The sequence below is a fragment of the Notamacropus eugenii genome, chromosome 1, assembly GCF_028372415.1.
Source record: "Notamacropus eugenii isolate mMacEug1 chromosome 1, mMacEug1.pri_v2, whole genome shotgun sequence".
Lineage (NCBI taxonomy): Eukaryota > Metazoa > Chordata > Mammalia > Diprotodontia > Macropodidae > Notamacropus > Notamacropus eugenii.
The window spans coordinates 348,457,420-348,485,305 of record NC_092872.1 but is presented as its reverse complement, the minus strand read 5'-3'; the positions used below and the strand labels follow the sequence as shown (position 1 = coordinate 348,485,305).

Sequence of the window (27,886 nt, the reverse complement as noted above, 5' to 3'; positions counted from 1 at the left end):
AGTGAATGTAAATTCCAAATAGTAACTTTCTCTTTTACCCAAGAATCCTGAGGGTCTTCCACTCCCAGTTTGGTTTCTTTTATTTAATGGGGCCATCTCTTGAGTAACTGCTTATTCATTAAATGGGTGTATCTCATTCAAAGTGAGAATCTGATAAGACCTTAGTGTCAAATGGTAAGGGTCTCCCAATGCATCCTGAGCCGTCTCCAAGTGTCCTGATAATATATCAGGCCACTGGACCTGGATGGCTCTGGAGGAGAAAGTGAGGCTGGTGACCTTGCACAGCACTCCCTCCCTCAAATCAAAGTCAACTGCAAGTCATGTCTTCATCTTGATGTCATGGTCCTCTTGGAGAACAAAGGACAAATACACAGCAACAACAATGAGCAAGTAAGTCTTTCTTCTCTTTTAGCCTGTCGTTTCCTCATCTTAAAATGGGGATAATTCTTGCTACTTACCTCGTATTGTTGTCATGAGTTTCTCATGACAGAATGGACATATACCTTGAAGAACCTTAATGTGCTCTATTATTTTTCTAGACCATAAGCTTCCTGAGGCAGTGCCCTTTTCTTTTATGAATTTCTAAGCTGGCACCCAGCTTAGTGCTTTGCATGCAGTTAGCACTCAATAAATGCTTGTTGAATGGAATCAAATTGAATTCATAGCATTTTAGAGCTGAAAGAGATCTTTGAAAGAGTCAATATTAACCCCCTCACTGAACAGATCAGGAAACTGAGGCCCAGAGTTTTACCTAAGATCGTATCTCAAGTTAGTGAGGAGAAGAGAATAAATCTCACATTTCCAATTCATAGCTTAATTAAAAAAAAATTTCTTAAACTAAAATTTAAAACAAGCTGCATGGTTCCTTTGAATACCCTGTCCTTGAAAAGTTCTAGTTTAGGCTGAAAGATGACTGAGTAGGAAGGGGAAAGGATTTCTATAGTGGGATTATGGGAGGCTATTGGAAAGACTTGCTTCCATTAAGAGTAGAGCAGGTGAAGGTGACAAGCTGGAATTTTATGGCCCAAATGCATCTAATCTCACTCCTTGAGATGAGAATCTTTCTCTGGCTCAATATTTCTGGTGCCCCAGAATGAGAAGGCAGAGGTTATTCTAGATTTCCTCTCCATTAGCATCTTTTTTTCTCTTCAGAAGTAGATGATTTTTTGATGCTTTCCCCCCCCTTATTTTAGTAACTTCACTGCTTCCTCATTACTCCCACTATAGAATCCTTCCTACTTTATAACAAAGGAGAGCCTTTAACCAAGACATATCAATACACTGGCCATTCCTGACAAAGCCTGTCTCATTCTATGCCTTTCCATCTTTCTACCAAGAGGTGGGAGGCCTGCTTTACCATCACCAGTCAATCCTATGAAGTCACAATTGTTCATTGCATGGATCAGGGGCTGGTGGTAACTTTTTGTTTTATTTTCATTGAAATAGTTTGTTTTTACTTCACTTTAATTCTTCTTGACTTATCCCTCTCCCTCTCCTCCCCAGCTGCAAAATGGGTTTACCTTGCACGGTTGTTGTGTGGATCAAATAAGATATTTGTAAAGCACTCGGTGTAGTGCCTGGCACACAGTAGGGGCTATATAAATGTTCATCTCCTTTCCCTGCCTCCCAATACCTTTGTAACAAAGAATAAAAAATAAAGGGGAAGAACTGTTCAACAAACCTATTCAAGACATCTGATGTCTTTCAAAGGTGTTTTCCTTTACACTGTTGTGGTCATAGAGTAAGTCCTGGTTTTGTTCACGTCACTCTGGGTCAGTTCATACAAGTCTTCCCAAATTGTCCTGAATTCTCCATTTCTTACTATGCAAAAATATTCCATCCCATTCACATAGCATGATTTGTCCAGCCATTTCTCTGGATGATGAATACTTAGTTTCCCTTCTTTTTTTGCTATCACAAAGACTACTACTATAAATGAATATTTTTGCATACGTGGGTTCTTTCTTTCATTCTTTTCCTTTCCTCGGGATAGAAGCCCTAATTCAGTTTCTCAACTGAAGCAGTTTCCTGAATTGATGGGATATGCATAGTGAACTGAACCTTTAAAAGAATCTTAGAATGCCTGAGCTGGAAATGACCATGAAGATCACTTAGTCTGGTGGTGTCAAACTCAGATGGAGACAGATCAATGAAAGGCTCTTATTGACTTAGAAAACTACAAATTTACATTATCTGTATTGTATAATGTTTTCACTTATTTTGTTAAATATTTTTCACTTGCACTTTAATCTGGTTTGGGCAGCACTCATGAGTTTTATGGATCTTGAGTATGACATTTCTGATTTAGTCCAGTTCCCTTGCTTTATGGATGAAGAAAATAAGTCCCATGGTGGGGGGGAAGAGGGACTTGCTTTAAGTCACATAATGAGACAGTGGTATAACTGGGATTAGAACTTAGGTATTTGGATTCTCCTTGGGATATATAACCCAAGGTTCATTGCACTATGCCCATCCTATCCCTTTCCTATCTGGGTATTTGAGAAGACAATATGGGAGAGGGGATTTAGAGCAAGCAATCCTGAATCCTCTGGATTATTGGCTCAATCTTTCGTCCCATTTTTTCTGGGTGGATAAGACTCTTGTCACAGAGCTTTCTTCCTATATTCTTTCCTTTTGGGTGATGAATGAATGACAAAAGCACTATGAGGTGATTACTCAGATCTGGACTGCTAAGTACTGGGGATACAAATGGGAAGTGACAAGTCCTGGTGACTTTTATTCAGCTCATATTCTGAGAAAAGGAGACGAATGTATTTAGGTGAGATGGGGTATTTCTAGATTGAGCACTCAGGATAAAAAGAGGAAGGACTTGCCTTTTTGGGTAAACCTTTGTAGGACTTCCCTAGAACTATGAAAAGCATGCTGACTTGGGATCAAAGGACCTGAATTCACATCCTGATGCTACCACTCAGTACTTCTATGGCTTTTGACAAATCAGTTCTCCTTCCAGGGGCATCATTTACTCATCTGTAAAATGGTTGGACTAGCTTGCTAGTAGGTCCCCTACTGTCCTTGCATCTCTGATGCTTCTGTGGATGAATGTATATATTCCAAGAGCATTTTGACAAAGTTAATTGATATAGGTTTTCTGCATCTTTTCATCTGCATTTTCATACTTTGTTTTTGTATTCCTAGTACCTGGCATAGTGCCTGACACATGGGAGGTACTTCATAAATACTATTTGATACTCCCCTTACACACATTTATTTGTTCATGTATACAAGGTGTCCCCAAAAATCTTTGTACCACAGGGTGGGGGGGCCCTGCCAGTAAGGACTCCTGCAGTGTTAATTTATGCTTGCCTGTGGTAGATTGCCAGATGAAAGGTGCCATTGATGTCCACTCTGTTATTATGGCTTCAGTTATTAGCTGCTCTTTAATAGAGAGTGGGACTCATGATGCTTTCATTAGCTTTGTAATCAAGGCTGGGTTATGGGAGCTTGATGCAGGTGGCTGAGGATGGTGAGTGGGCAAGGACCTGTGCCGGTCTGTCTTATAGCATTTTGTTTTCTGTATTTGCCCCAACATTCCCACAGCAGGATCTAAGATGTGGCCAGTGAAGTCTCTGACCACAGAATTCCAAAATCATAGAATGTCACAGTTGAAAGGCACCTCCCAGGTCATCTCAACTAGTTCCACCCAGAGCTGGGAAAAGAATCCTCCTCCTTGCCACACATCTGATGACTGGGCATCCAGCCTCTGCTTGAGGCCTGCTAGGAGGGAAATCCTGCTGCCTCCCAAGGCAGCCCATCCAGCTTTGGGACACATTAATTGTTTGCAATTCCTTCCCAATATCAAGCCTCAGTTTGCCTCTTTGTAAGTTTGAACCATTATTACTAGTTCTGTTCCCTGTGACCAAACAGAACAGGTCTGAGCCCTCTTTTGAGTCCTTTTCAAGGGCAGCATATTCCCCCTTAGTCCTCATTTTTCCAGACCAAATATCCCCAGTCATTTCTATTGCTTCCCATATGGCATGTGCTTGATGGAGACTCTCCACCATTCTTGTTGCATGTGGGGCTTTGAGGAGCCTTAGGAGTGGGAGATGGGGTGGTTGGTGGTATGACTTCTGTTATCATTATTACTTAAAGAGAAGCATCACAAGGTAGGGGATAATACCCTGCATATGGGAGCCAGAAGACCAGGGTTGGCACTCTAGGTCCTCTACTTTCTAACTACTGCAATAGCAAGTCATGTAACCGCTCTGTGCCTCAGTTTCCCCATCTGTAAAAAAGGTAATAAAAATAACATGCACAAAAAAGCAAGCTGTATTGTAATAGAGATTTGAGATGGCAGGTACAATACTCTTTTTTTCTGTTCTACTTTATATATGGAAACTCAGAACTTATTTGGAGTTGTCTAGTTTAGAGTCAAAAGAAATAAAATTTTTAAATGTCCTTGGACATCCTATTGTACGTACCTCATGGGATTGTTGTGAGAAAAGTGCCCTTAAAACATGAAAGGAGTGTGAGTCATTTTGCAGTAGCTTATGAAATAGTTTCCTTTTGTCACCTCATTTGAGCTTTTCAATGGCCCCATGAGGTAACCTGTATATGGACACAATGTTTTGACCAGGCTTTCCAACTCTGGAGTCCATACTCTTTTCCTTCTCCCAGAGAATGCCAGAACTAGAGGGAATTCCTCTAAACCAACTCTCTCATGTTACAAGTAGAGAAACTGAGGCCCAGGGAGAGGGAGAGTCTTTCCTAAGGCCACAGGGTGAGGCAGTACCAGAGAGGGGATTCAAATGCAGGTCTCCAGGTTTCAAGTGCATTGTCTTTCCCACTGTACCACACGATTATCTTGTGTTTTTGCTTATTGGGGGTGCTGATCAGTGACTTGGGTTGCAGTGATCTTTTCATTCCCAGGACCTCGATGCTGTAAGAGACTCTCTGACTCCTACCTTGGCATGTGCCGCAGCCCGAATGGGGGACGTGGAGGCCCTGGAAGCTATTATTGAACTGGTGAGCCCGCTCTCTGACTTTCTGCTTTCACTCACTTTCTGTCCCTATGAAAACCTTCTCTCAGGAACTGAATATGAAGGCACCTTTAGAGGGAGAGAGGGCACCCTTGGAAGGACCTGAGAGAATGTGTGGTTTGAACTCTTTTATTAAGCAATGAAACTAAGTTCCAGGGAAGGAAGGGGACTTGTCCAAAGTCACACAGCCAATCAGTGGGAGAGTAGAGAGTAGGCTCCAGGCCAGGGGTTTTCTCAGTGTGTCACTGGAAAACAATTGTCATCAGTGCATATGAATTAAGTACCTGATCTTTTTAAGATCCTGTCTTAATCAGCTTGGTCCTTCAAAGACTTCACAATCTGGTAGGGATGCGGACACTTAAGAAGATAGCTAAACATCTTAGACATAAGGGATTCTGAATCCCAGATGAGTTGCTCTGAGCTCCATGAGGGTGGGAATTGTCTCATCAGATCATATAATCTGAGAATGGTAGAATTGGAAGGAACTTTGAAGTCCAAACTATTCCCCAATGTGTGACTCTCCTCTATAGTCTTTTTGGTGGATGGTCTTCCAACATCTGCTTGATCACTTCTGTTATGATTAAGCCTGTCCGAGAAGGAAATGAACAGCCTCAGGAGGAGGGAATTGCTTTTCTGGGGAGATTTTCAGATAGAGGCTGGCTGGCCACTTGTTGGGGATGTTGGAGAGAGTATATGTCAGACAAAATGGTTTCTTGAGCAAACATTTATTAAGCACCTACTGAGTGCCAGGTACCATTGTAGGCACTAGTCTTTGCTATTTCAAGGAGCTCAACCAATAATCCAATCAAGCATTCATTAAGTGCCTACTTTATACTGTACTGATGGTGGTAATCCATAGACTTAAGCTAATCAGTCTTCATCCTCAAGGAGCCTTTATTCAAATAGTGAAAAACAACATGTCCCTAATATAGGCACATACGGAACTCAGAGAGGTAGATACAAAATATATAAAATTCATATTTTTTCAGTGGAAAAACATGTATTTAGAAAATAATTTACAGAGTAATTTGTGGGAAGGGGAAAGCACTGGGGGAAGGAGAAGATAGGCTTCAGGAGAAGGTAGTACTTGAGCTAGAAGAACCCTGGATTTGGACTTGGAAGGTCCAAGTTCAAATCCTAGCTCTTCCACTTACTGCATGTGTGACCTATAACATTTTACTTAACCTTTCTAGTCTTCAGTTTCATCATCTGTAAAATGAAGGAGTTAGGTTATGATTCAAAGAGGTGGAGGGGCTGGAGGATAGCATGGACAAAGGGCACAGAAGTGGGAGATGGAGGGAGATAGAATGTGGCATATGGACAACCCTGAGCAGGGTGGTTTGGCTGGAATATAGTTTCTAAAATTTGGTAATATGCAATAAGACTGGAAAAATTGAATGGGGCCAGATATGAAGGAATTTTCAAGTCAACCAGAAGAGTCTTTATTTGATTCTAAGGGCAAGAGGGAACCAATAAGGCTTCTTGAGCAGGTGAGTGACATGGTCAGACTTGTGCTTTAGGAATAACAATTTGGCATCTATGTGGAGGATGGAGAGGAAAGTGACTGAGGCTATAAGATCGCTTAGGGGAACACTGTAATAGCTCAGGCACGAAGTAAAGGCTTGAATGAGGGTAGTGGCTAAGTGAGTAGAGAGAAGGTGATGGATATGAGATATACTGTGACAAGACTTGGAAGGAGTTGATAGTAATAGTACTTAGCATTTATGCTGCACTTTCAGGTTTACAAAGGGTTTTTTTGATTCCCAACAACAATCCTCCAAACTAGGTGCCATTATCATCCCCATTTTACAGATGAGGGAACTGAGGCAAAGCGATGAGAAAGGGTGAGTGATGTCACATAGCTAGTAAGTGTCCGAGGCTGGATTTTGAATTCAGGTCTTCCTGACTCCAAGGCCAATCCTCAAGCTGCTTTGTCATCTAGCTGCCTTATCGGGGAAAAGTTGATGGATGACCTTTGAGACTGTGAATCTGGGTGACTGAGAGGAGGGTGGAGTCCTCACAAGACACAGAGAAGTTAGGAAAAGGGAGTGGGGAGTTTGGGGAAAAAATATACTGAGTTTTGTTTTGGACATGTTGAGCTTGAGATGCCTGTAAGACATCTATTTGGATACTGGCAATTGGTGAGGAGAGACTAGATATGCCGGGCTGTCCTAATCTGGGAGTCATCTCCATAGAGGTGATGGTTGAACCCCTGGGAGTTTATGAGATCACTGAGAAACATAGTCTAGAGGGAGATGGGAAAAGGCCCCAGGACTGATCTCTACAGAACACCTACTCATGGTGAATGGGATAAGGAAGATAATCTAGCAAAGAAGTCTGAAGAAGAGTGGCCAGACAGGTTAGAGGAGAACAAGCAGAAAACATAGGGAGGAGAGAGTGGCTAACAACAGAGGTGTTAAACATCCTCAGTGCTCTTGAGCTAACTTAACACATCATTGGGGAATATTTAACAGAATAAATAAAAATACAATAAAATAGATAATATTATGTTTTAAAACAGTCATTCTGCAGACTGCAGGAATTCTGTATAAACTAGTGGCCTCCTTTCTAACTAAATTGGACATCCCTGGTGAGCAACACTAAAGGCTTCAGAGAAGGATGGGGACTGAGAAAAGGCCACTGGAGTTAGCAATGAAGAAACCATCAGTAACCATGGAGAGAGTCATTTCAGTTGAGTGATGAGGTTAGAAGCCAGATCTGGGCCCGTGTATAAGCAATAAGGGAGGAGGCAGTAATTAAAGAGAAACTGAAAATGAGGAGGAGAGAAGCAATGAATAAAGGGGCAAGTTCCCCAGGGAAGAGAGATGGAATGAGATTGAGGGCACAAATAGATAACTGGACATTTTTCGAGAGGGGTCACCTCCTCCTCTGAGACTAGAGCAAAAAATGTGTTGGGGGGGAGAGAGGACAGAGTAGGGAGGGAGGGAGGGATGGAGAAAGAAACAGGGAAGGAGAGGGAGAAAGCGGAGGAGAAAGATTGACTCAATTTGGAATTACCTTGGAGTTTTCGGTAATGTCTTTGTTAACGTCCTTTGCTGAATGAAGCAAAGAGAAGTGGGGATGATATGAGGGAAGAAGAGAAGGTTTAGAATAGATGCCGAAGGGGGTGAAATAGACAATCAGGAAAGAGGACAAAGTGCAGCCAGGAGGGCGCCACTGAAATTACAAAACAAATTTGGAGTTGACTCAGTTGTTGTGGTTTTATGACTATCTCATCTTCAGCAGAACTATGAAATTCTGTGATCTTGTGATTTCCAGTAATGAAGAACTCATTACCTCCTGAGGTCAATTTTTCTCCTGGTTAGTTCTAATTGTTAGTTCTGGCTTCTGGGATCCGAAAAAATTAGTTTAATTTGTGTTAATTATTATCTAGCTACTTGGCGATAGTGATCATGCCTGATTTAAATCTTATTTTCTCCCAAAGGTAGATATCCCCAGTATCTTCATAGGCAGAATTCTGGCTTTTGAATGTGAGGGGTTTCAATAAAGGGGTGTAAAGTGAATAAATGGTGAAGATGAGAGTTTAGAAGAGAGACCAACCACACTGAGATGAAACATTCAGGAAAGACTTCTTGGATGAGATGGGCCCTTGAAGGATAAGTCAGATTTAGAATAATTTAAAGAATAAGGAGAACATATACTGTGGTTTACAATGACGAGTCATATTCATTATTGGGTAGAGAAAGCATTGGTGCCCCTCATGACTCAGTCTCAGGCAACTAAGATTTAGGCAGCTCATTTCAACTTTGGCTGTAGCAGAGAGGTATCTGAGCAGAAATATGATGGGTTCTAAGCTGGACAGAAATTTCCGGTCAACTCTCAGCTCTCTAAAAGGGTCAGGTTAATCCCAAAGTATAGTCCATGCCTAAATCATAGATGGAATCATAGGATCTAGAGCAGGAAGGGGCTTTAGATATCATTCAGGCCAACCTTTTTGTTTTACATGTGGGGAAACTGAGGCCTAGGGTTGTTAAATGACTTGCCCAAGGCCACACAGGGAAGTATCACACATGAGTGAACTGAACCCGGTTTATCCAAATCCAGTGCCTTTCCCACTATCCTGTGAACCTTAGAAGTAATCTAATCCACTGGTTCTCAAATTTTTTCACAGTGGTGGAACCCTTAAGTTTATTTTTATTTTTTGGGAGGAGGCAATCAGGGTTAAATCACTTGCTCTGGGTCAAACAGTAATTGTCTGAGGCTGAATCTGAGCTCATGTCCTCCTGACTCCAGGAATGGTGATCTTTTCGCTGAACCACCTAGCTGCCCCAAATCCTTAAGTTAAAACAAAACTTTGACAGTACCCTTGTAGTAAAACCTTTTAAAATGATTATTTTAATGCCTATGAACAAGCAAAATAGAGTTCATTCAACAACAGTTACAACAGCAAACTTGTGGTGTTTCAGTATAGTTAGAGAAACACTGACTTAATCCAGTCACCACATTTTACAGATGGGGAAGCCAAGGCTCAGAGATTTTAAGTCATTATTTGCTCAAGGTAAGCATCTAGTAAGTAGCAGTCAGTCCAGCCCCAAATCCAGTGTGCTTTCTACTTGGATTCACAACTCAAATCATTTATACACTGAAGTTAAAACACATTCATCTGCAGGAGTGTTCACTGGCCTGTTGTTGCTTCTAAATAGATGGACCAATAGACTCTGTCTGTGTTTCAGTGACTCACTTCCTCCCATCCCCTGATTTCTACCATCTGCAATGTCCATCTGTCTATTTATAGGGTGGGGACCTGAGTGACAGTGACTTTGATGGCCGAACTCCCCTGCACATGGCTGCCCGGGGTGGGCATATGGGTGCTGTCCAGTGCCTTCTGAGGAATGGGGCAAAGGTGAACAGCTGGGACAGTGACAGGAGCAGTCCACTGTTGATGGCTGTGAAGGGCAGGTACTGTGGGACCCAGTGGTGGGAGATGGTGGGAGGGAATGGGGGATCTGGTTTTGGAGGTAGGGCTTGGCAGCCTGTAAGGGACTCTCCAGTCACTTTTTGTTAACAAAGAGTAAGGTGGTTTCTTAAGGAAGGAGGAAGTCTAACCTGGGAGTCTTGGCATCTTGGTGGCACAGGGGATAAAGCACCAGCCCTGGAGTCAGGAATACCCTCTAGCCTGGCTTAAAGACCTTTAGTAACAAGAACTGATCATGTCCTGTGAGAGAGCCCATTGCACTCTGGGACAACTGTAATTTTCCTTTAAATCAAGTTGAAACATGCCTATTTTTAACCTTTCCCTTATTGTTTCCAGCTCTGCCATCTGTGGCCAAGCAGATCAAATACTGTTTCCCCATGAAAACCCTTCATCTACTTGAAGGGAGACAGTCTTAAGTCAGGCCTTCTTAACCTTTTTTGGGTCACGAACCCCTTTGGCAGTCTGGTGAAGCCTTTTTACCCCTTCTCCATCATTTTTTTTAAATGTATAAAATACATAAGATTATAGAGGGAAGCCAATTATATTGAAATATAATTATCAAAGTCTTTTAAAAAACAAAAGAACCCTAGCCCTTTCCTTCCTCTCACAAAATCCAGGTTCACAGAATCAGATTTAAGAACTCTGGTTCTATGTTTTCCCTTCTCTAGGTGACACATTCCCAGTTCTTCTATCAGTCCTCCTATAGGCTGGGTTCCTGGCCTCTCAACATCCTAGTTACTCTTTGATGCTCTCTACCTTGCCAGCATCCTTCATATAACAGGGTGCCCAGAACTGATGATAGCACTCCAAGTGTGGTGCTACTTGTGATACCTGGCCAGGATTGAACTGGGGGCAGGATGGGGTGGAAGGTGGGGGGGAAGAGAAAAGGGAGTTAGGCAGGGGGAAAAGATAAGGGGGTATGGGGTGGAGAAGACCAGGAGAGAATGACAAAAGCTCCAGTTTTATAATAGCACAATCAGGTTTACAAAACACGAAGGCATAGGCATATGTTCAGGAATAGACAAAAACATATCTCAGAATAAACATGTATCTTCTTCAAAGAGGGAACATTACTTACCTGACTTCATACTGCTGGTGTTAAAGTTTGGACTTGAACCCAGGGTCTTTTGATTCTAAGTGCAGAATTCTTTCTGTGAACCCCACCCTCCCCTTTATACTATTCTGACTTCTATTTAGCATTTATTAAGTTGCTATGCAGGTTGGTATTTGTGGTTGTTCAGCTGTGTCCGACTCTTCATGACCCCACCTGGAGTTTTCTTGGCAGAGATACTGGAGTGGTTTGCCATTTCCTTCTCCAGTTCATTTTGCAGATGAGGAAACTGAGGCAAACAGGGTAAAGTGACTTGCCCAAGATCACACAGCTAGTGAGTGTCTGAGGCCAGATCTGAACTCAGAAAGATGAATCTTCCTGACTTCAGGCCCAATATTCTATCCATTAACTTCCTTTTATAACCTGGCTTCAACCTACCTTTCCAACCTCATTGTACTGTACTTTCCAGTGCAGCCAGCTTTCTATTTTGCTGTTTTTCTCATGTTGTTGAAATTTACATCTCAATATGTTTGTACTGGATATCTCCCAAGCCTAGAGTGCTATCCCTTATCACTTCTGCCTCTTAGAATCCACAGCTCCATTTGGCATGGTAGTGCATACTTGTAACCCATGCTTTTGAGGAGACTGGAGTTGGTGGATCTCTTGAGCTCAGGAGTTCTGTGCTGCTATAGGTTAAGCTGATCCAGTGGCATCAGCATGGGTGAAACACTGGGGATGTGGGGCCGGCAGGTTGCCTAACTAACCATGGTCATAAGCAGAGTAGCAATGCTCCTACATTCATCAGAATGCAGCCAGGCCCCTCAATAGCTCCTTCACTTTCAGCTTGGGCAAGATAGGGCGACTAATCTTTAAAAAAAAAATCCCTGTTTTCCTTCAAATCTCAAAGGACCACCTTCTACATAAAGCCTTTCTTGGTTACCTCCAGCTGCTATTGCCTTCTTTAACCAGGTCACCTTTCTTTTATTTTGCATATGATTTTATATAATTATAAATGTACATGTTGTCTCCCCCTATAGCATGTAAACCCCTTGAAGGTAAGGACTTTTAATCATGTCTTTATAGCCCCAGTGCCTAGTACAGAAAGCAGCCGAGTGGCACAGTGGGTAGACTGTTGGGACTGGAGTCAGGAAGACCTGAGTTCAAATCTGGCCTCAGACACTTACTAGCTGTGTGACCCTGAGCAAGTGACTTTATCCTGTTTGCCTCAATTTCCTCATCTGTAAAATGAGCTGGAGAAGGAAATGGCAAACCACTCCAGTATGTTTGCCAAGAAAACCACATATGGATTCCTGAAGACTTGGACATGACTGAAGTGACTGAACAGCAAAAACCTAATAGAGATGCTTATTGGTTGATGAACTGATTTGTAAAGTCCTACACACAAAACAGTTCCTGCCCCAAGGAGCTTATATTCTTGTACTAGTCATCTTGGTAGTCTGAATGGGGATGGTATAGAAGAGCTAGTCATAAAACTGATATAGCCAGAAGTAAAAGGAAAGCAAGAAAATGGGGAAGATTTTTTACACCAAGTTTCCCTGGTATTGACCTCATTTCTCACATATATAGGGAACTAAGACAAATTTATTTAAAAAAGAGCCATTTCCCAATTAATAGTCAAAAGATATAAACAAGCAGTTGTCAGCTAAAGAAATCCAAGCTATCTATAGTTATATGAAGAAATGCTCTAAATCACCATTGATTAGAGAAATGCAAATTAAAACAACTCTGAGGTACCACCCCATACCTGTCAGATTGGTTAATATGACAGAAAAGGAAAATGACAAATGCTAAGAGGGAATATGAAAAGTTGGGACACTAATGCTCTGTTGTTAGTATTATGAACTGTTCCAACCATTCTAGAGAGCAATGTCCAAAGGGTGTATACATACCCTTTGACCCAGCAATAGTAATACCAGGTTTGTATCACAAGGAGGTCAAAGGAAAAGGACCTATGTGCACAAAAATATTTATAGCATTTTTTTTGTGGTGGCAAAGAATTAGAAATTGAGGGGATGTCCATCTATTGGGGAACGGTTGAATAAGTTGTGATGGAGCATTCTAAGAAATGATGAGGAGGATGGTTTCAGGAAAACCTGGGAAGACTTACATGAACTGATGCAAAGTGAAGTGAGCAGAACTAGGAGAACATTGTACACGGTAACAGCAACATTGTAATGATGATCTACTGTGAAAGACTTAATTACTTTAAATAATTACGATGACCCAAGACAATTCCAAAGGGCTCATGATGAAAAGTTCTATCTACATCTAGAGAAAGAACTGATGGAATTTTGAGTGCAGGCTGAAGCATACTTTTTTCATTTACTTTCTCTTTTTTTGGAACATGGTTAATATGAAAAGATTAAAGTAACACACATGACTTCATATGTGTAATTGACATATTGCTTGACTTTTCAATGAGGGAGGGAGGGACAGGGGAAAGAGGAAGAGAGAAAATATGAAACTCAAAATTTAAGAAAATATTACAGTATAATAATTTTTAAATGATGGGATAGTTATTGATCTATCCATCCTGGGAAATTTGGGTGGCCTTCCTGGAGGAGTGATGGTTTCTTGTGGACTTCCTCTACCCTCTACATTTGTAAATCATCTCACTGATTTGTAGCTGCTGGATGAAAAAAGTAAACATCCATTACTGTATCTCATTTGGATTTTACAAGAACTCTGTGAGGTAAGCATTACAGGCGTCAGTCCCTCATTTTGTAGATGAGGAAATTGAGGCACAAAAAGTGAAGGACTTACCCATGGCCACAGAGCTAGTAGGTGTCTGAGGCAAATTGAATGCCACGTCCAGAACTCTATCCACTATAATATGCCCCTTCTGTTAATGGATACACACACACACATACACACACACATACAAACACACACACACACACAAACACACAGAATAACTTAGAGATGCACAAATGCACACTCATCTGTACATATGAATATATATATACACTTATGTAAATATGCCATAATACATGCAGATATGCATCATGATACATGTCAGCTTGGGTGTGTACATATATGTAAACAGGTTTACGTATATGCATGTATATGTCAGCTTGTACACACATGTATTGTCTGTGTGTATATATAAATATATAAGCAGACAGATACTCCCTGTTATACTGATAAAGAGCTCATATTTCTATATACTAGCCCTATGAGGGAGGAAGTTCTAATATATATGAAATATTATATTTAGAGTTCAAGAAACTGAGTCTCAGGTGAACTGCCTTCCTCATGGGCATTCACTTAGATAAATTCAGGCATATACACAATGGCAGAAATTTAGATACCTACACAGGTACATATATAACTATCCATATCAGCCAGGTTGGTTGGTTTATGTCCGATTGTGGTTGATCAGACCAATATGAGCTTGGAATGCTCTCCCACAGGTCAGGCACAAGTAGTCCATGTGAATATTGGGGGTGGGTTCTCTACATTTGTGCATCCAGCTTTTCCTTTGAGCTGTTTCAATTCTGCTTTGCTCATAGAGCACAGCACCTTCTCTCATGTGGGCATGCCATGCTCAGTGGTCCTAAGTCAGTCTCTCCCATGTCACACAAATCAATTCCAAAGTACTTGAGAGACCTTGAGAGTGTCTTTGTATTGCTTCTTCTGACCACCATGTGAACACTTGCCCTGTGTAACTTCTCCATAAAACAGCCTTTTTGGCAAACATACATTTTGCATTCGAGTGTCTGGTATCTTACCCTGCCCAGCGATATTCAGAATCTTCCTGAGACAATTCAAATGGAAGCAATTCAGTTTCCTGGCATAGTACTGGTAGACTATCCGTGTTTCACAAGCAAACAATGAGGTCAGCACAACGGCTCTGTAGACCTTCAGTTTAGTAGTCAGTTTAATACCTCTTCTCTCTTTTCTTTGGAACTTCCCAAACACTGAGCTACCTCTGACAGTTTAGTGGATAGCATGCTGGACTTGGAGTTGAGAAGACCTAAGTTCAAATCCAGCCCCAGGTAAATCCTGGACAAGTCACTTAACCATTATCTGCTTCAGTTTCCCTATCTATAAAATGAGATAAAAAGAACACCTACCTCCCAGGGTTTTTGTGTGGATACAATGAGACAGTATTGGTAAGATGCTTTGCAAACCTAACAAAGCACTTTCAGCTATAATAATGCCAGCTTATTATTATTATATATGAGACACATACCTAGACACATACATATTATTCTTACAGATTTCCAGATACCCACATGAGTAGAAGCATACATATATATACATAGGCATATTCAAACATATACCTCTAGGCACACAGAGAGACATAGAGAGATAGACACAGGCTTAGATACAAACATACTTCTGAATAAACATATATCTTCACATACATGGGCATATACAAATGAGTGCCCTTAGATACATTGACATGTAAGTCTGGACACATATAGTCATAGGAACATATGTAGATATGTAGCCAGTTTGGTAGGTGGTAGCCACTCAGTATTGGCCAATCTTGCCACAGTCTTTTCCATTCCTGGCAATATAGTCACTGTCTCTCCCTTGGTCACAATAGATAGACCGCATTCATGCTGATTTCCAGAGATTCCACATAAATGGATTTGTTGGCATGTTTTGTCCTGTCCTTCACTCCTTAGCCCCAACCAAAGGCTGGCCTGGTCCTGGGGAGAGGTCCTGGGCTTGACCCTTTCTCAGATCCAGTTCAGATGGGCAGGGCACAAGGCCAGGTTAGGACAGCCAGCTCCTGTGTCTGTGGAGTAAGATAGGCACACTCTGAAGAGATGTGACCAAACTGGTTTGCCCTTTTGCCAGGGTGGGGTTTGTGTGGGGGTGGATGACAGAGAAATAAGGTTCAACCCCTCCAGAAACAGACCTAGTGCTGTTTTGGGCCTTAAAGCACCAACTAGTGGCAGAGGCTTTGGAAGAAGCAGGAAGTGGGAGAAAAATATTAACTGGGATAGGGCGGTACATGCATGTCCCTGAATATATCAGTTTGGAGCAGTGGAAAAACCCTGGGCTGGGAGTCAGGAGACCTAGGTTGGGGTATCAGCTTTGCCACTGACTCACTGGGGGACCCTGGGCAAGTCCCTTCCCTATTTGGGGCTTGGATTTCTTATAGGAATAATGAACCCTGCCTGTGCAGAGCAATCATGAGGATTGCCTGTTATGAGAAAACACTTTATAAACTACAAAAAGATGATATGTCAGTCCAGTGGAGTAGAAGGATTCAGGGAAGGCTCCTTTAGGATCAAGGAGGAAGCAATCTGCTTGTAAGTAGAAGGGAAGGAGCCAGTGGTGTGGAGAGATTGAATGTGAAAAGGAGAGGAAGGGATGCAGCAAGGTCATAGAGAAGACCCCTTCTGGTGGGGCCTTCAGGCAGCCTGAGATTGACCCATTGCAGCTGGCAATAGCTGATAAAGAATTCCTCCCAGATGGATGAATATGTAGGGGTTGTCCTGCCTTCCCCTTGAGACAAATCTCCACCCTTACTGGGTTTGTTGAGTGCCCCTGTGACTGAGCCAGTTTAAAAGGTAATTGGGAAATATTTAGTCAAATAAATAAAAATACAATAAAACATAGATAAGAATATATTTTTAAAACAAGGTCCATAGGTAGCCCATAGGGATCCTTGCTTATTATGAATGAGTGGCTCCCGTTTCTCTTTACAAATGGAAGGTACCATAGAAACCAAGCCCCTTATGCATCTTTGTGCTTTTGTGAGAGTAAAGCAGTCACTTGGTCCTGTACTTAAGACCTGAGGGCTTTATGACATCAGAATAGAACAGCTTTTGATTCTGGGGACTCTGTCAAGAAGGAACCTTGGAGATCTAGAGACCCAGGAGAGAGGAAAAGGAAGATTGTTGAGTGGTTAGAGGCTTGAAAAGCAAGAACAAAGTCAGTATGCAGCCCACAGGAATCCTTACATAGGGATTACTGGCTCCTATTTTTAGTTGAGTTTGATACTTTTGCCTTAAGACCATGGAACAGACCTGCTCAAGTAGGTGGGGGCCAAAATTAAAATAGGCTAAACTTCTTTCGGTTATAGATAGGTTAGACTAGAGACAGATTGATGATGGTTGTTTGCCCTGTAACAACCAGGAGAGAGAATGCATGAAGTGCAACCCTAAATTTTTAACAGGCCACAGGAAATCCCTTGATGGGCCACAAATGGCCTGAGGGCTGTATGTTGTGCAGACCTACCATAAAATATTGGAATTTAGATTTTTAGATGCTTAGACTCCTTAAACTGTTGAATCTTACAATGACCAAATCCAAATCTTAGAAGTATGCACATATAGATTCTTGAGAACTGTATAATTCTTTTGGAATTTGAGCATCTGAGAATCTCTAAATCTGATTGTAGATCATTAGAATCAGATTTAAGTATCTTTAAGACCCCTTGGCTTCCTTCAACCTTCTTTCCAGGGATGAAAGTTCTTCAGTACCTAGAAGCTGTAGTCCTGCTCACAATATACTCTAAACCCTACCTGCCCACATGCTCACTCTTTTCTGGTTCCAAACCACATTTTAGTTTAGTTCAACAGGTCCATATGGAGCAGCTATTGTGTTTCCATCCACTAAGCTCTGGGGTATGAGGAAATAAAGAATTAAGATGTGGCCCCTGCCTTCCAGGGTTCTATGGTCTAGTTTGTAGGGACAGGAGCCAGAATGTACCATCAGAAATGGTAATAGCTTTACAGAAGACTAATTTCCTTTTTTGAGAATGAAGGACAAACACAACTCCTCTCTTCCCCTCCCCTCCCCTCTCTCCTCCTCTCCCCTCCCCTCCCCTCCTCTGGTGTTCAGCTCAGGGGAAGGTACACTTCCACGGCCAAAAGTTGCCTTTTTCCTTTTGGTTTACTGGCTACATTTCTTGCTCAAAGATCAAGCCTTACCCCCAATTGACTCTGGAGCTCGTAGTCTGGACAGCAAGTTTCCACCCAGCTAGCACACAGTAAATGTAATAACTAAATTGTCATTGTTTCTCTTTTACCCAGGAACCCTGAGGGTCTTCCCCTCCCAGTTTGATTTTTTTGTATTAAAAGGGCCATCCTTTGAGTAATTTAAGGAAACCTTTTCATTGAATGGGTGTATCTCACTCAAAGTGAGAATGTGATATGATCTTAGCCTCAAAGGGCCAGGGTCTCCCACTGCATTCTGGGCCATCTCCACTCATCCCAATGGATATCAGGTCACTGGACCCAGATGACTCAGGAGAAGAAAGTGAGGTTGGTGACCTTGCACAGCCCTACCTCACTCAAATCTTTGTCAACTGGAAGTCATGTCATGGTCCTCTTCGAGAATGAAGGATAAACACACAAGTTTGATTTAAGCATGGTGTTATCAATAGGGAGTTTCCCTCACTGTCAGGAAGACTTAGATTCATGTCCATCTGTGACACATGTGACCCCAAGCAAGTCACCTAAAGTCTCAGTCCCCTTAGACAGCTTCCTAAGTCGATAAGTTGAGATCTGTGTTAGTAGAGGGTGTTTGTGCATAGGAAGTTCCCCACACCCATGAAATTATGGGTCTGGGCCATTTATTAATATAAATGTTGTATAAGACATCATGGTATATTGGAAAGCCACCAGATTTTGAGTCAGCTCTAATCTTCCTGTATGACTTGAAGTAAGTCATAGTATCTCAGAACCTCTGTTGCCTCAGCTGTAAAATGTATGTGATAATATTTGCACTAACTACCTTGCAAAGTTATTGTCAGGAAAGCAGCTTGCAAATCTTATGTACATTGATAGTTATGGTGTTTCATCCATAGGGTAACTCCCTCCAAAGGTGCAGATTGCAGCACATTCATACCCTGTCATCTTAAGAGTTTTTGACTTTACCCTCTCTGTCTGCACGTTAAGTCTGTCTCCTTTCTATCAGAAGGTAGATAGCATGTTTTGTTCATTGTGTTTCATTGTGTTTCATTCTGTTCTTTGTCATTATGATTTTATTGTCATTCTACAAACTGTTTTCTTGGTTCTTCTACTACTAACTCAGAATCAGTTCATAGAAACTTCCCCAGATTCCACGAAACCATTCTATTAATCATTTCTTATAGGATAATAGCATTCCATCGCATTAATATACCAAACTTGTTCAGCCTTTCCCTGGTTGATGAGCTCCTCATTTCCCAGTCCTTTGGCACCCCAAAAAGAGCTGCTATAAATAATTTTGTGCATCATTAGAGGGGTTTTTATTAATTTTTTGTTTAGGATGAATTACTTAAAATATCTTCCCTTCCCCCTTCTTCACTTTTTGTCCTATTTCATTGTTGAATGCAATGTTTTTCTGTACTCAGCTATGTGGGTTTATATGTGCATATACATGGGTATATCTCTCCCTCCAATGTCCACTTTTGATGAAAGTGTGGTTCGATTATCAACTGCTTCACCCATTCCTTCCTTCTTATCTGTATAGACTTCTACCTGTGTACCCCAGTTATGTGAGATAACATCTTCATCCTTCCTCTCCCTGTCTCCAACTCCCCATTGCATTTTCCCCTCCCTTTCTATTATCTTTTAAGATCATCAAAGCATAATAGAGATAGAAAAGGAAATTAACAGGTTGGTACAAGAAGTACAAAACCTTACCTAAGCAGCTAACTCGCTGACAATTAGATTGATGAAATAAAAGTTAATAACTCCATGAGACAAGAACTATGAAATTTCTTGCCAAAAGACTGAAAAAAAAATATAAGAAAATGTATGAAAATATCTCATGGCAAAAACAACTGACATAGAAAACAGATCAAGGAGGGAAAATTTAAGTCAGTACACTTCCAAGACCACTGTGTAATTAGATTCCCTCTATAAACTATGATGACAAGAAGGTTCAGAGGATTCACATATTATAGTATAAACAGTTTATACTTCATGATTATTCCCTCTTGTTTACCTTTTTTGTGTTTCTCTTGAGTCCTATATTTATACTTCAAAGTTTCTATACAGCTTTTCATTAAGAATGCTTAAAAATCCTTTATTTCATTAAAAATCTTTTTTTTCCTCTTGTTGGATTATGCTTAGTATTTCTGGGTTAATTATGCTCATCTGTAAACTTTCTCGAATATAACATTCCAAACTCTCTACTCCTTCATAGTGCTGGCTGCTAAATCATGTGTGATTCTGACAGTAGGTCCTTGGCACTTGAATTCTTTTTATCTGCTTTTAGTATTTTTTCTTTCACCTTAAAGCTTTGGATTTTGGTTATGATGTTCCTGGGAGTTCTCTTTTGGGGTTTCTTTTAGGAGGTGACCAGTGGATTCTTTCTATTTCTACTTTGCCTTCTGGTTCTAAGAGATCTGGACAGCTTTCTTTTATGATTTCATGAAATATAACAGCTAGTGTTTTGTTTTGGTCGTAACTTTTGAGTAATTCAATGTCTTAAATTTTCCTCAACCTGTTTTCTAGGTCACTTGTTTTTGTGATGAGATAACTTATATATATTTTTTATATATTTCTTTCAGTCTTTTGACTTGTTTTAATATTTCTTGTCTCATGGAATTATTAAGTTCCATTTGATCCATTCTAATTTTCAGAGAGTTAGTTGCTTAGGTAAGGTTTTGTGTCTCTTGTGTCAACCTGTTAATTTCCTTTCTAATTCTTTATTCCATAACTCTCATTTCTTTTTCCAAATGTTTTCCTTTGGCATTTTCATTTGATTTTATATAAAAAAGATTTTTATCTCTTCTAGGAATTCTGATTGAGCTTGGTTCCAACCTTTGTTTTTCCTTAAGGTTTTGCTTTCTTCTTTGGTCCAATACAATTTTCAAGGACTCTATTGCTTGAATGAGTTATTGTATATCAAGCTACTTCTCTTTCCAGTTCTTCCTTCTCTAAACCCAATTCTGTAACATGTAGTTATTTTCCAATTTTCACCCAATACTCATTTCTTTTCTAATTGTTTCTTCTATCACTCTCATTTCATTTATAAAATCATTTTTAGTTTTTATAATAAATAAACTCTTTTATCATCTCTTTCAGCAATTGTAACTGAACTTAGGTTCATGCTGTGTTTTTCTTTGACATTTTACTTGTAGATGTCTTGAAGTGATTGTTTTCTTCTAGGTTCTTGTCTTGGGCATCTCTTTCATCAAGAAAGCTTTATTTTTTTAATCGTGGAATCCTTTTTTGTTTATTTACTCTTCTAGCCTGCTTCCTGACCTTGGACTTTATTTTAAAGCTATCCTCTGTGCACTTATGAAGAGAATGTCTGGATGGGCCACTGCTTTCTTAGGTCTTTGAGTATTAAGGTTTTCCAGGATCTCAGGGACAACTCAGACTGGGAACCCATAAGAAAGCTGTTAGTGCTCCTAAATTGTTTTGATTCAGGGAAAAATCAAATTTTTGTCTCCTTGGTATGAATTCCTCATAATACTCTTATAGACCTGCCTGGTGTAGACTGCTGCTAGACCCAGCTACTATTAGCCAGCTGGAAGGAGTGACAGAATTGCATACTCCCTTTTAAGGTAGGATTCCTATCCTGGTTATTCTATAGTAGACTTCAGACTGAACTAGAGTTTGGAACTGACACTCTGCTTCACTCCTGGGCTTAACAACCCACAGCTGCAATTTGCTTCTGACCTTGCCCCTCTCCATGGATCACCACCCCCAGGTGCAGGTCTCCACCTCAGACTTCCCCCAGCATTGTAAACTGGAGCTGTCTAGTGAGTGACAGAGCTGCCAGTTGGCTTCTGTTCTTGCACCCTATACTTATTTAGGTCCTTTATGCTGGATTGGGGAGTCTTCTTCCTTGGTGCACAGCTTCTTCTTGAGGTGGAATGTTCCCTGACACATTCCTGACTAGACTTCATCCCCAGGGTCTGTGTAGATCTTTCTGCTGTCTCTGCCATTGCCAAGCTGGTCTGGAAAAATGACTCGCTGTGATTTGGGGGAGTGGGACATTTCTTGATTAGGACTAAGTTTGATACATTTTCTAGATCTTTGTGGAGTACTTGTGGCACAGAACTTAGCTGTACTTTGACCTGCTATTCTGCCATCTTGGCCTCAGTTTCTGCCCCTGCATTCTTAATTTACATCTCCCTTTCTGACTGTAATGTAACACAACACTGCCAGGCTCATTTTGCCATAAGTCCTTTTAGATCTGCTTGGTGGTGTTGGGAGTATGGAGGAAGCTCAACAGTACTTCCTCCTGTTACTCTACCACCTTGTCTCTCCTGTTCCACCATCTTGGCTCTCTTCCTGTTCCAAGACATTTCTTAGATATCTTTTATGCCATTTTTTGGGTATACAGTTCCAAATTGGTAATCTGTTTGAGCCTACTCACACCCAAGCATTTCTACCTTATTCTCTGGGCCGTCTGCAATTTTGATTCCTTAGATTGTGCTGTTTGTTACATGATTTGCAGCCACATAGCATCCTTAGACTAATGGAATTCAAACCTTAAAGGTCTGTGTGAGTTAGTTTTTTGAGTGCTTTTACATCCAAATCCTCACTAGGACCTCATTAGAGTTCTTTGAAGTAAATGGGGAAAATTACTTTTCTTCCTTTTTGCAGATGAGGAAAGGTTTAGAGTTGTAGGTGATGTGCCTGAGATCACATAGCAAAGTTAATGGAAGAACCAGGACTAGAATCCAGGTCTCTTGATTCCACTTTACCATTGTTGCCTGTCTCTGTGTCTGTTGTTATCGTTTAGTCATTTTTGGTTATGTCTGACTGTTCATGACCCCATTTGGGATTTTCTTGGCAGATACTGGAGTGGTTTGCCATTTTTTTTCTCCAGTTCATTTTCCAGATGAGGAAACTGAGGCAAACAGGGTTGGGTGACTTGTTCAGGGTCACATGGCTAGTAAGTATCTGAGGCCAGATTTGGACTCAAGGAAAAGAGTCTTCATGACTCCAGGTCTGGCATTCTATCTACTACACCACCTGAGCTATTAAACTTGGGCTTTTGGAGGGTTGGTATCAGGGGTTGGGGCAGAAGTGTGATGGAGCTTGTACAGTCCCCACATCCACAAATCTCAGATTGCACCAGTAGCTGGTGGTATTCTCACTGATGCCCACACTGAGATCTGACTAGAGTGGTGTTTGCATGTAGAGTTATACATGCAAATGTCCAGGCCACGATGACTCTCACCCGAATACCCAACATTCCAAGATCTCTGCCTCTCAGCATCTTGTACTGATGGTCCTAAACACAGATAGCGTGAATTGAAATCTATCCATTCCTCCACTGTCTTGTACTGCTTAAGTTGATTTGGGACTTGATAATGACTATTATAGCAGTTTTTATCTAATGAAATTCTCCCTGGTCTTGGTTTCCAGATGGACAGATGGGCTCTAGGGAAGCTACCCAGGTCTCCTCAGAGAGAGTTAAAAAAAAAAAGTGATACATGTTTAGAGATAGAGGGTGGAGAGGAATGGAGGCAGGGTAGGAAGGACTTGAAAAGCAACCTGGGCAGTGTGCTGGATTTGGAATCAGAAGAGCTGTATTTAAGTCCTGGCTCTAAGCCTGTGTGATCATGCACTAATCAATCACTTCCTCTCTGAGCTTCAGTCTCCTCATTTGCCAGATGGGAACAGTACCTACATTTCTGAGTCTTACAGGTTGCTATAAGGGGAGTACTTTGCAAATCATAAAATACATTAGAAATTCAAACTCTAGTGTGTGAACCAGATAGGGCACTGTGGCTGGGGGCATTCCAGACACACCTATGGACTGCTCTTACTCTGGGCAAGATGCCCAAGTGCATTTCTCCGCTCTCTTCTCTGTCAAGTAGGGTCTGGGACCTGAATGCTGCTTCCTCAGCAAGGATATGAAAGCCAGCAAGGAGAACTACTTTGGCTTCCCTAGCTTCCCAGAAAGGCACCTGTACCCATGCAGGACTAGGGTCCAGGGACTTTTTCTTGGTATCTCTTTCAGTATATATTCAGTATACATCTCTGGAGCAGCTGTCTAAGATGGAGGCAGCTTGGACTGGACACTTACGAATATAGGAGGGAAGGGCTTGGCACAACCCCTGGGAGCAATTGACATATTTTAGGGTATTAAAAAATTCCAAGTTAAACCCAACCTCGTCATCTGTGAATGAATGGGAAATCTCACTAAACTTAGACCCCTATCCTGTGGGTGGTCCCATCCTGGGCCAGAGGTGGGGTTGTCAAGGAGCACCATTTTTAGAGTGACTTGGATCCTGATTATAAATATTTTATTCAGGGAAAAGGTGACTCCTTCCCTCCCACTTAACTCTCCTCCCCTCTTCCTTCCTTCTTTCTCCTTCCCATTTCCTTCTTTCTTCAAAGCCTAAAACAGCTAGTGATACCCATTGTCTGGATGTCTGTGTTTCTTGAAAACTCAGCTAGACCATGGGGTTCCCCCAAAGCCTGAGGGTTCCCAGAAGTCAGGAGCCATGCATGTCTCTTTCAGAACAGGACTTCCTCAAGGGCAGAGACCAAACCTTTTCCTTGGACTGAGGGTAACCTTAGGACAGAGTCATGTCTGCCTCTCAAACTAGGCACTCCCCCAGTTTAGGACTGTGTCTCCTTCCACGGGAATAGAATATTTTCCTTCTTTTCCACAGACTAGTTCCTGCCCTCAAACATTATAGTCTTCATGAAAGAATATAACATATATGTGAATAAATGTAATACAAGGTATACAATGTGAAAAAGGCAAAGAATATGGTAAAGTTGAAGTATTCTAACAAACATTTGAGATGAGGAAAATTACTTTCAGTTAGAATGATTAGGGATGCCTTTCTTGGAAGAGACGGTTTCTGAGCTGGGTCTTGAAGAGAAAAACAGAATTTTTACAGGCGTGAGGGACAGGGCAGCCTTCATGAATGCAGGAGGCAAGAGTCTGTAGGATGGGATTACAAAGCTTGTTTTTCTGGCATGTAGAATACCTCAAAGGGAGTGGTGTGGCCAGAAAGGTAGGTGAAAGCTGTATTGTGGAGGGCCTTGATTGCCCCATTTTGGAGCTAGGATTTTATGCTATAGGCCATGGGGATCTCCCCAAGGTATTCCAGAAGGAGAATGATGTGGTGTGCACTACGAAGATTGCTTTGGCAAATCCATGAATCATGAACTAGAGACGGGAAAGACCATAGGCAAATCTAGAGCCAAGTTAGGAGGCTGTTACTGTGGTCTAGGAAAAAGGTGATAAGTACTTGAACTAGGATGTGAACAGAGAGGAGGGAATAGATTCTAGAGATCCTATGAAGGTGGAATTGCAGTGACTTAACCACTGATCAGATAGATATGAAAACTGAGCAAGAGAAAAGAGTCAAAGATGACTCCTGGGAGGATGGGGCCCTATATGCTTTACATGCCAAATAAAGTGGTGACTGTAACACCAGGCTAGGTATTAGAAGAGCCTGGCTTCACAACTCAGTGGCTATCTGAAATGAGATAAGCCATTCTAACCTTTGAAACCTCATCTCCTCAGAACCATCATCTCTGGGATAGTAGGCCCACTAATCCCTGCCACTCCCTGCCAAGGAAAGCATGGGCACAAACAATGAGGTCATCAGCCAGGTTCTCCCTCCTTCGGCTATTTCCAGGTGTGAGGTGGCCACCCTGGTGGAGAAGCAACTTTAACCCTCTCAAGGTCTCATACTGGCTAAGGTGAACTGGGAATTCAGAAAGCCTTTCAGAGCGTCAGACTTATTCCCAGTATGTTCTCCTCTAACAGAGCTACAGAGGGAAAGCAGAATTGGACAGCTTTCACTTTTCCCTGTGGCCTTAGAATTCTTCTTCATTGGGTAACTTAATTCATCCTGACCTGGTGAGCTTATTATGCTATGTATGACCTTGGACAAGTTCCTTTTCCTTCTGGGCCTCAGTTTCCTCTTCTGTCCAATGATTGGGGTGGACTCAGACTTCTGCCAACTCTAAGTTGATCCTGCTACCTATTTACTCTGATCTCCCAGGCCTGGCTGTGAACTCTTTGAGAGAAAAAGACCATGTCATGGAACTAGGATGTGTGAGCTGACCAACCCCTTCATTTGTCAAATGGGGAAATTGAAGACCCCAGAGGGTTGTCCAAGGTCATGTAGCCTAAACAGTGACTAAAATCCAGGCCTCTTGAATCCCTGCCCTGGCTTGGGCTGTGTCTTCTGCGTGCTTCAGAAAACAGGCTCTGTGGGTTTTCCCCACCCAGCTAGGCCTGGGCTGAAGGTGCAGGAGCTGATTTTCTGGCTGGGGTGGGACTGGGGGTAGGGAAGCAAAAAGGGGGAACAGTAGAGACATATTTCAGATGATAGAACAGACATGCTGGGGGAGGGGAAAGAATTGTCCTGCCCCACCCCACCCTGCCCTGCCCTGCCCTGCTACTGGTTCCCCAGCCTATTCCCTCTTTTTCCCTGGAGAAGAGGAGGCCCTGTCTTTCCAGTAACATCCTAACCAGTTTAGCTTAAAACTCAGGCCCCAGCAGGCAGGAAGGCAGGCAGGGGCCTGACCCTTTTCGAATAACTAAACCAGCAGGTCTCCAGAAGTTATAAAAACAGTAATAGCAGAAGCTGATATTTCTCAAGATATGTATGTGTGTGTGTGTGTGTGTGTGTGTGTGTGTATGTAAGTGTATATACACATATCCATATCTTTATATTTACATACACACATACATACACATATATGTGCATACTATATATGTATAATATATATGTTTATGCATATATACATGTGCGTGTATACATATATAGGTACACATCTATATGTACACTGGGAAGATGGTATAGAAAGGAGGAGGGTTTAAGGGGAAAGACATATACACATACATGCATATATACATATATATATAATTTCTCTTTTTTATACATACATACACACATTAATCAACCAATCAACTTTTTAAATGCCTACTATGTGGCAGGCACTGGGGATATTAAAAGGGGCAAAGACAATGTCTGCCCTCAAAAAATTTATAATCTAAAGGAGGAGACAACATGTAAACAAAAATATACAGGATAAATAAGAAATAATTGTAAGACGAATTAAAAGGGGTGAGGGAAGACTCTGTGGAAAGATTTTATTTAGGACTTAAAGGAAGCCAGGGGTGGGGTGAGGGGTGGGGCGGTAGTGCAGAGGAGGAGAGTGTTCTAGGCGTGAGGGAGAGCCAGAGAAATTGCCTGGAACCCAGAGATGGAGCGTCTCGTTTGTGGAACAGTCAGGAGGCTAATGTTACTGGCTTGAAGAGGATGTGTCAGGGAGTAAGGTCTAAGAAGAAAGGAAAATTTCTACTTTATTTTAGGGAGATAGATTATGAAGGGCTTTGAATGTCAAGCAGAAAATTCTGCATTTGGTCCTGGAGGCAATAGGGAGCCACTGGAGTTTTTTGAGGTGGGGGTGACATGATCAGACCTATGTTTTAGGAAAATCACTTTAGTAGCTTAATGGAGGGTGGTTTGAACTGGGGAGAGACTGGAGACAGGCAGACCTACCAGCAGGCTATTGCAATACTCTAGTCATGAAATGATGAAGGGTTGCCCCAGAGTGGTAGTCATGTCAGAGGAGAGAAAGGGGTGCATTCAAGAGACCATGCAAAAGTGAAATCAGCAGGCCTTGGCATCATATTGAATATGGAGGAGAGATAGTAAAGAATCCAGACTGGCTCTTAGGCTGCAAACCTATGCGACTGGGAGGATGATGTTGTCCTATAACAGTAATAAGGAAGGTAGGAACAGGGAGGGTGTACGGAGAAAGATATAGAATTCTGTTTTAGACATAATAAGTTTAAGATGTCTACTGGATATGTAATTGGAGATATCTGAAAGCAGTTGGAGATGTGAGATTAGAGGTCAGCAGAGAGACTGGGGCAAGAGAAAAATTTGAGAGTCATCAGCATAGAGATGGCAGTTAAATCCATGGAAGCTGATGTGATCCCAAAGTGACTGAGTGTAGAGAGAGAAGAGAAGAGGGCCCA

General features: G+C 41.7%; 1 protein-coding gene across 3 annotated transcripts in view; it reads left to right on the top strand.

The window, feature by feature from the left end:
- Positions 1 to 27,886, top strand: part of ASPG (asparaginase) — a 121,085-nt gene that overhangs the window by 66,611 nt on the left and 26,588 nt on the right. For all 3 annotated transcript variants that reach the window (XM_072630071.1, XM_072630070.1, XM_072630072.1), the window contains 2 exons: positions 4,888 to 4,983; positions 9,754 to 9,917. In XM_072630071.1, the coding sequence (XP_072486172.1) occupies positions 4,888 to 4,983; positions 9,754 to 9,917 (260 nt within the window). The remainder of the gene's footprint in view (positions 1 to 4,887; positions 4,984 to 9,753; positions 9,918 to 27,886) is intronic.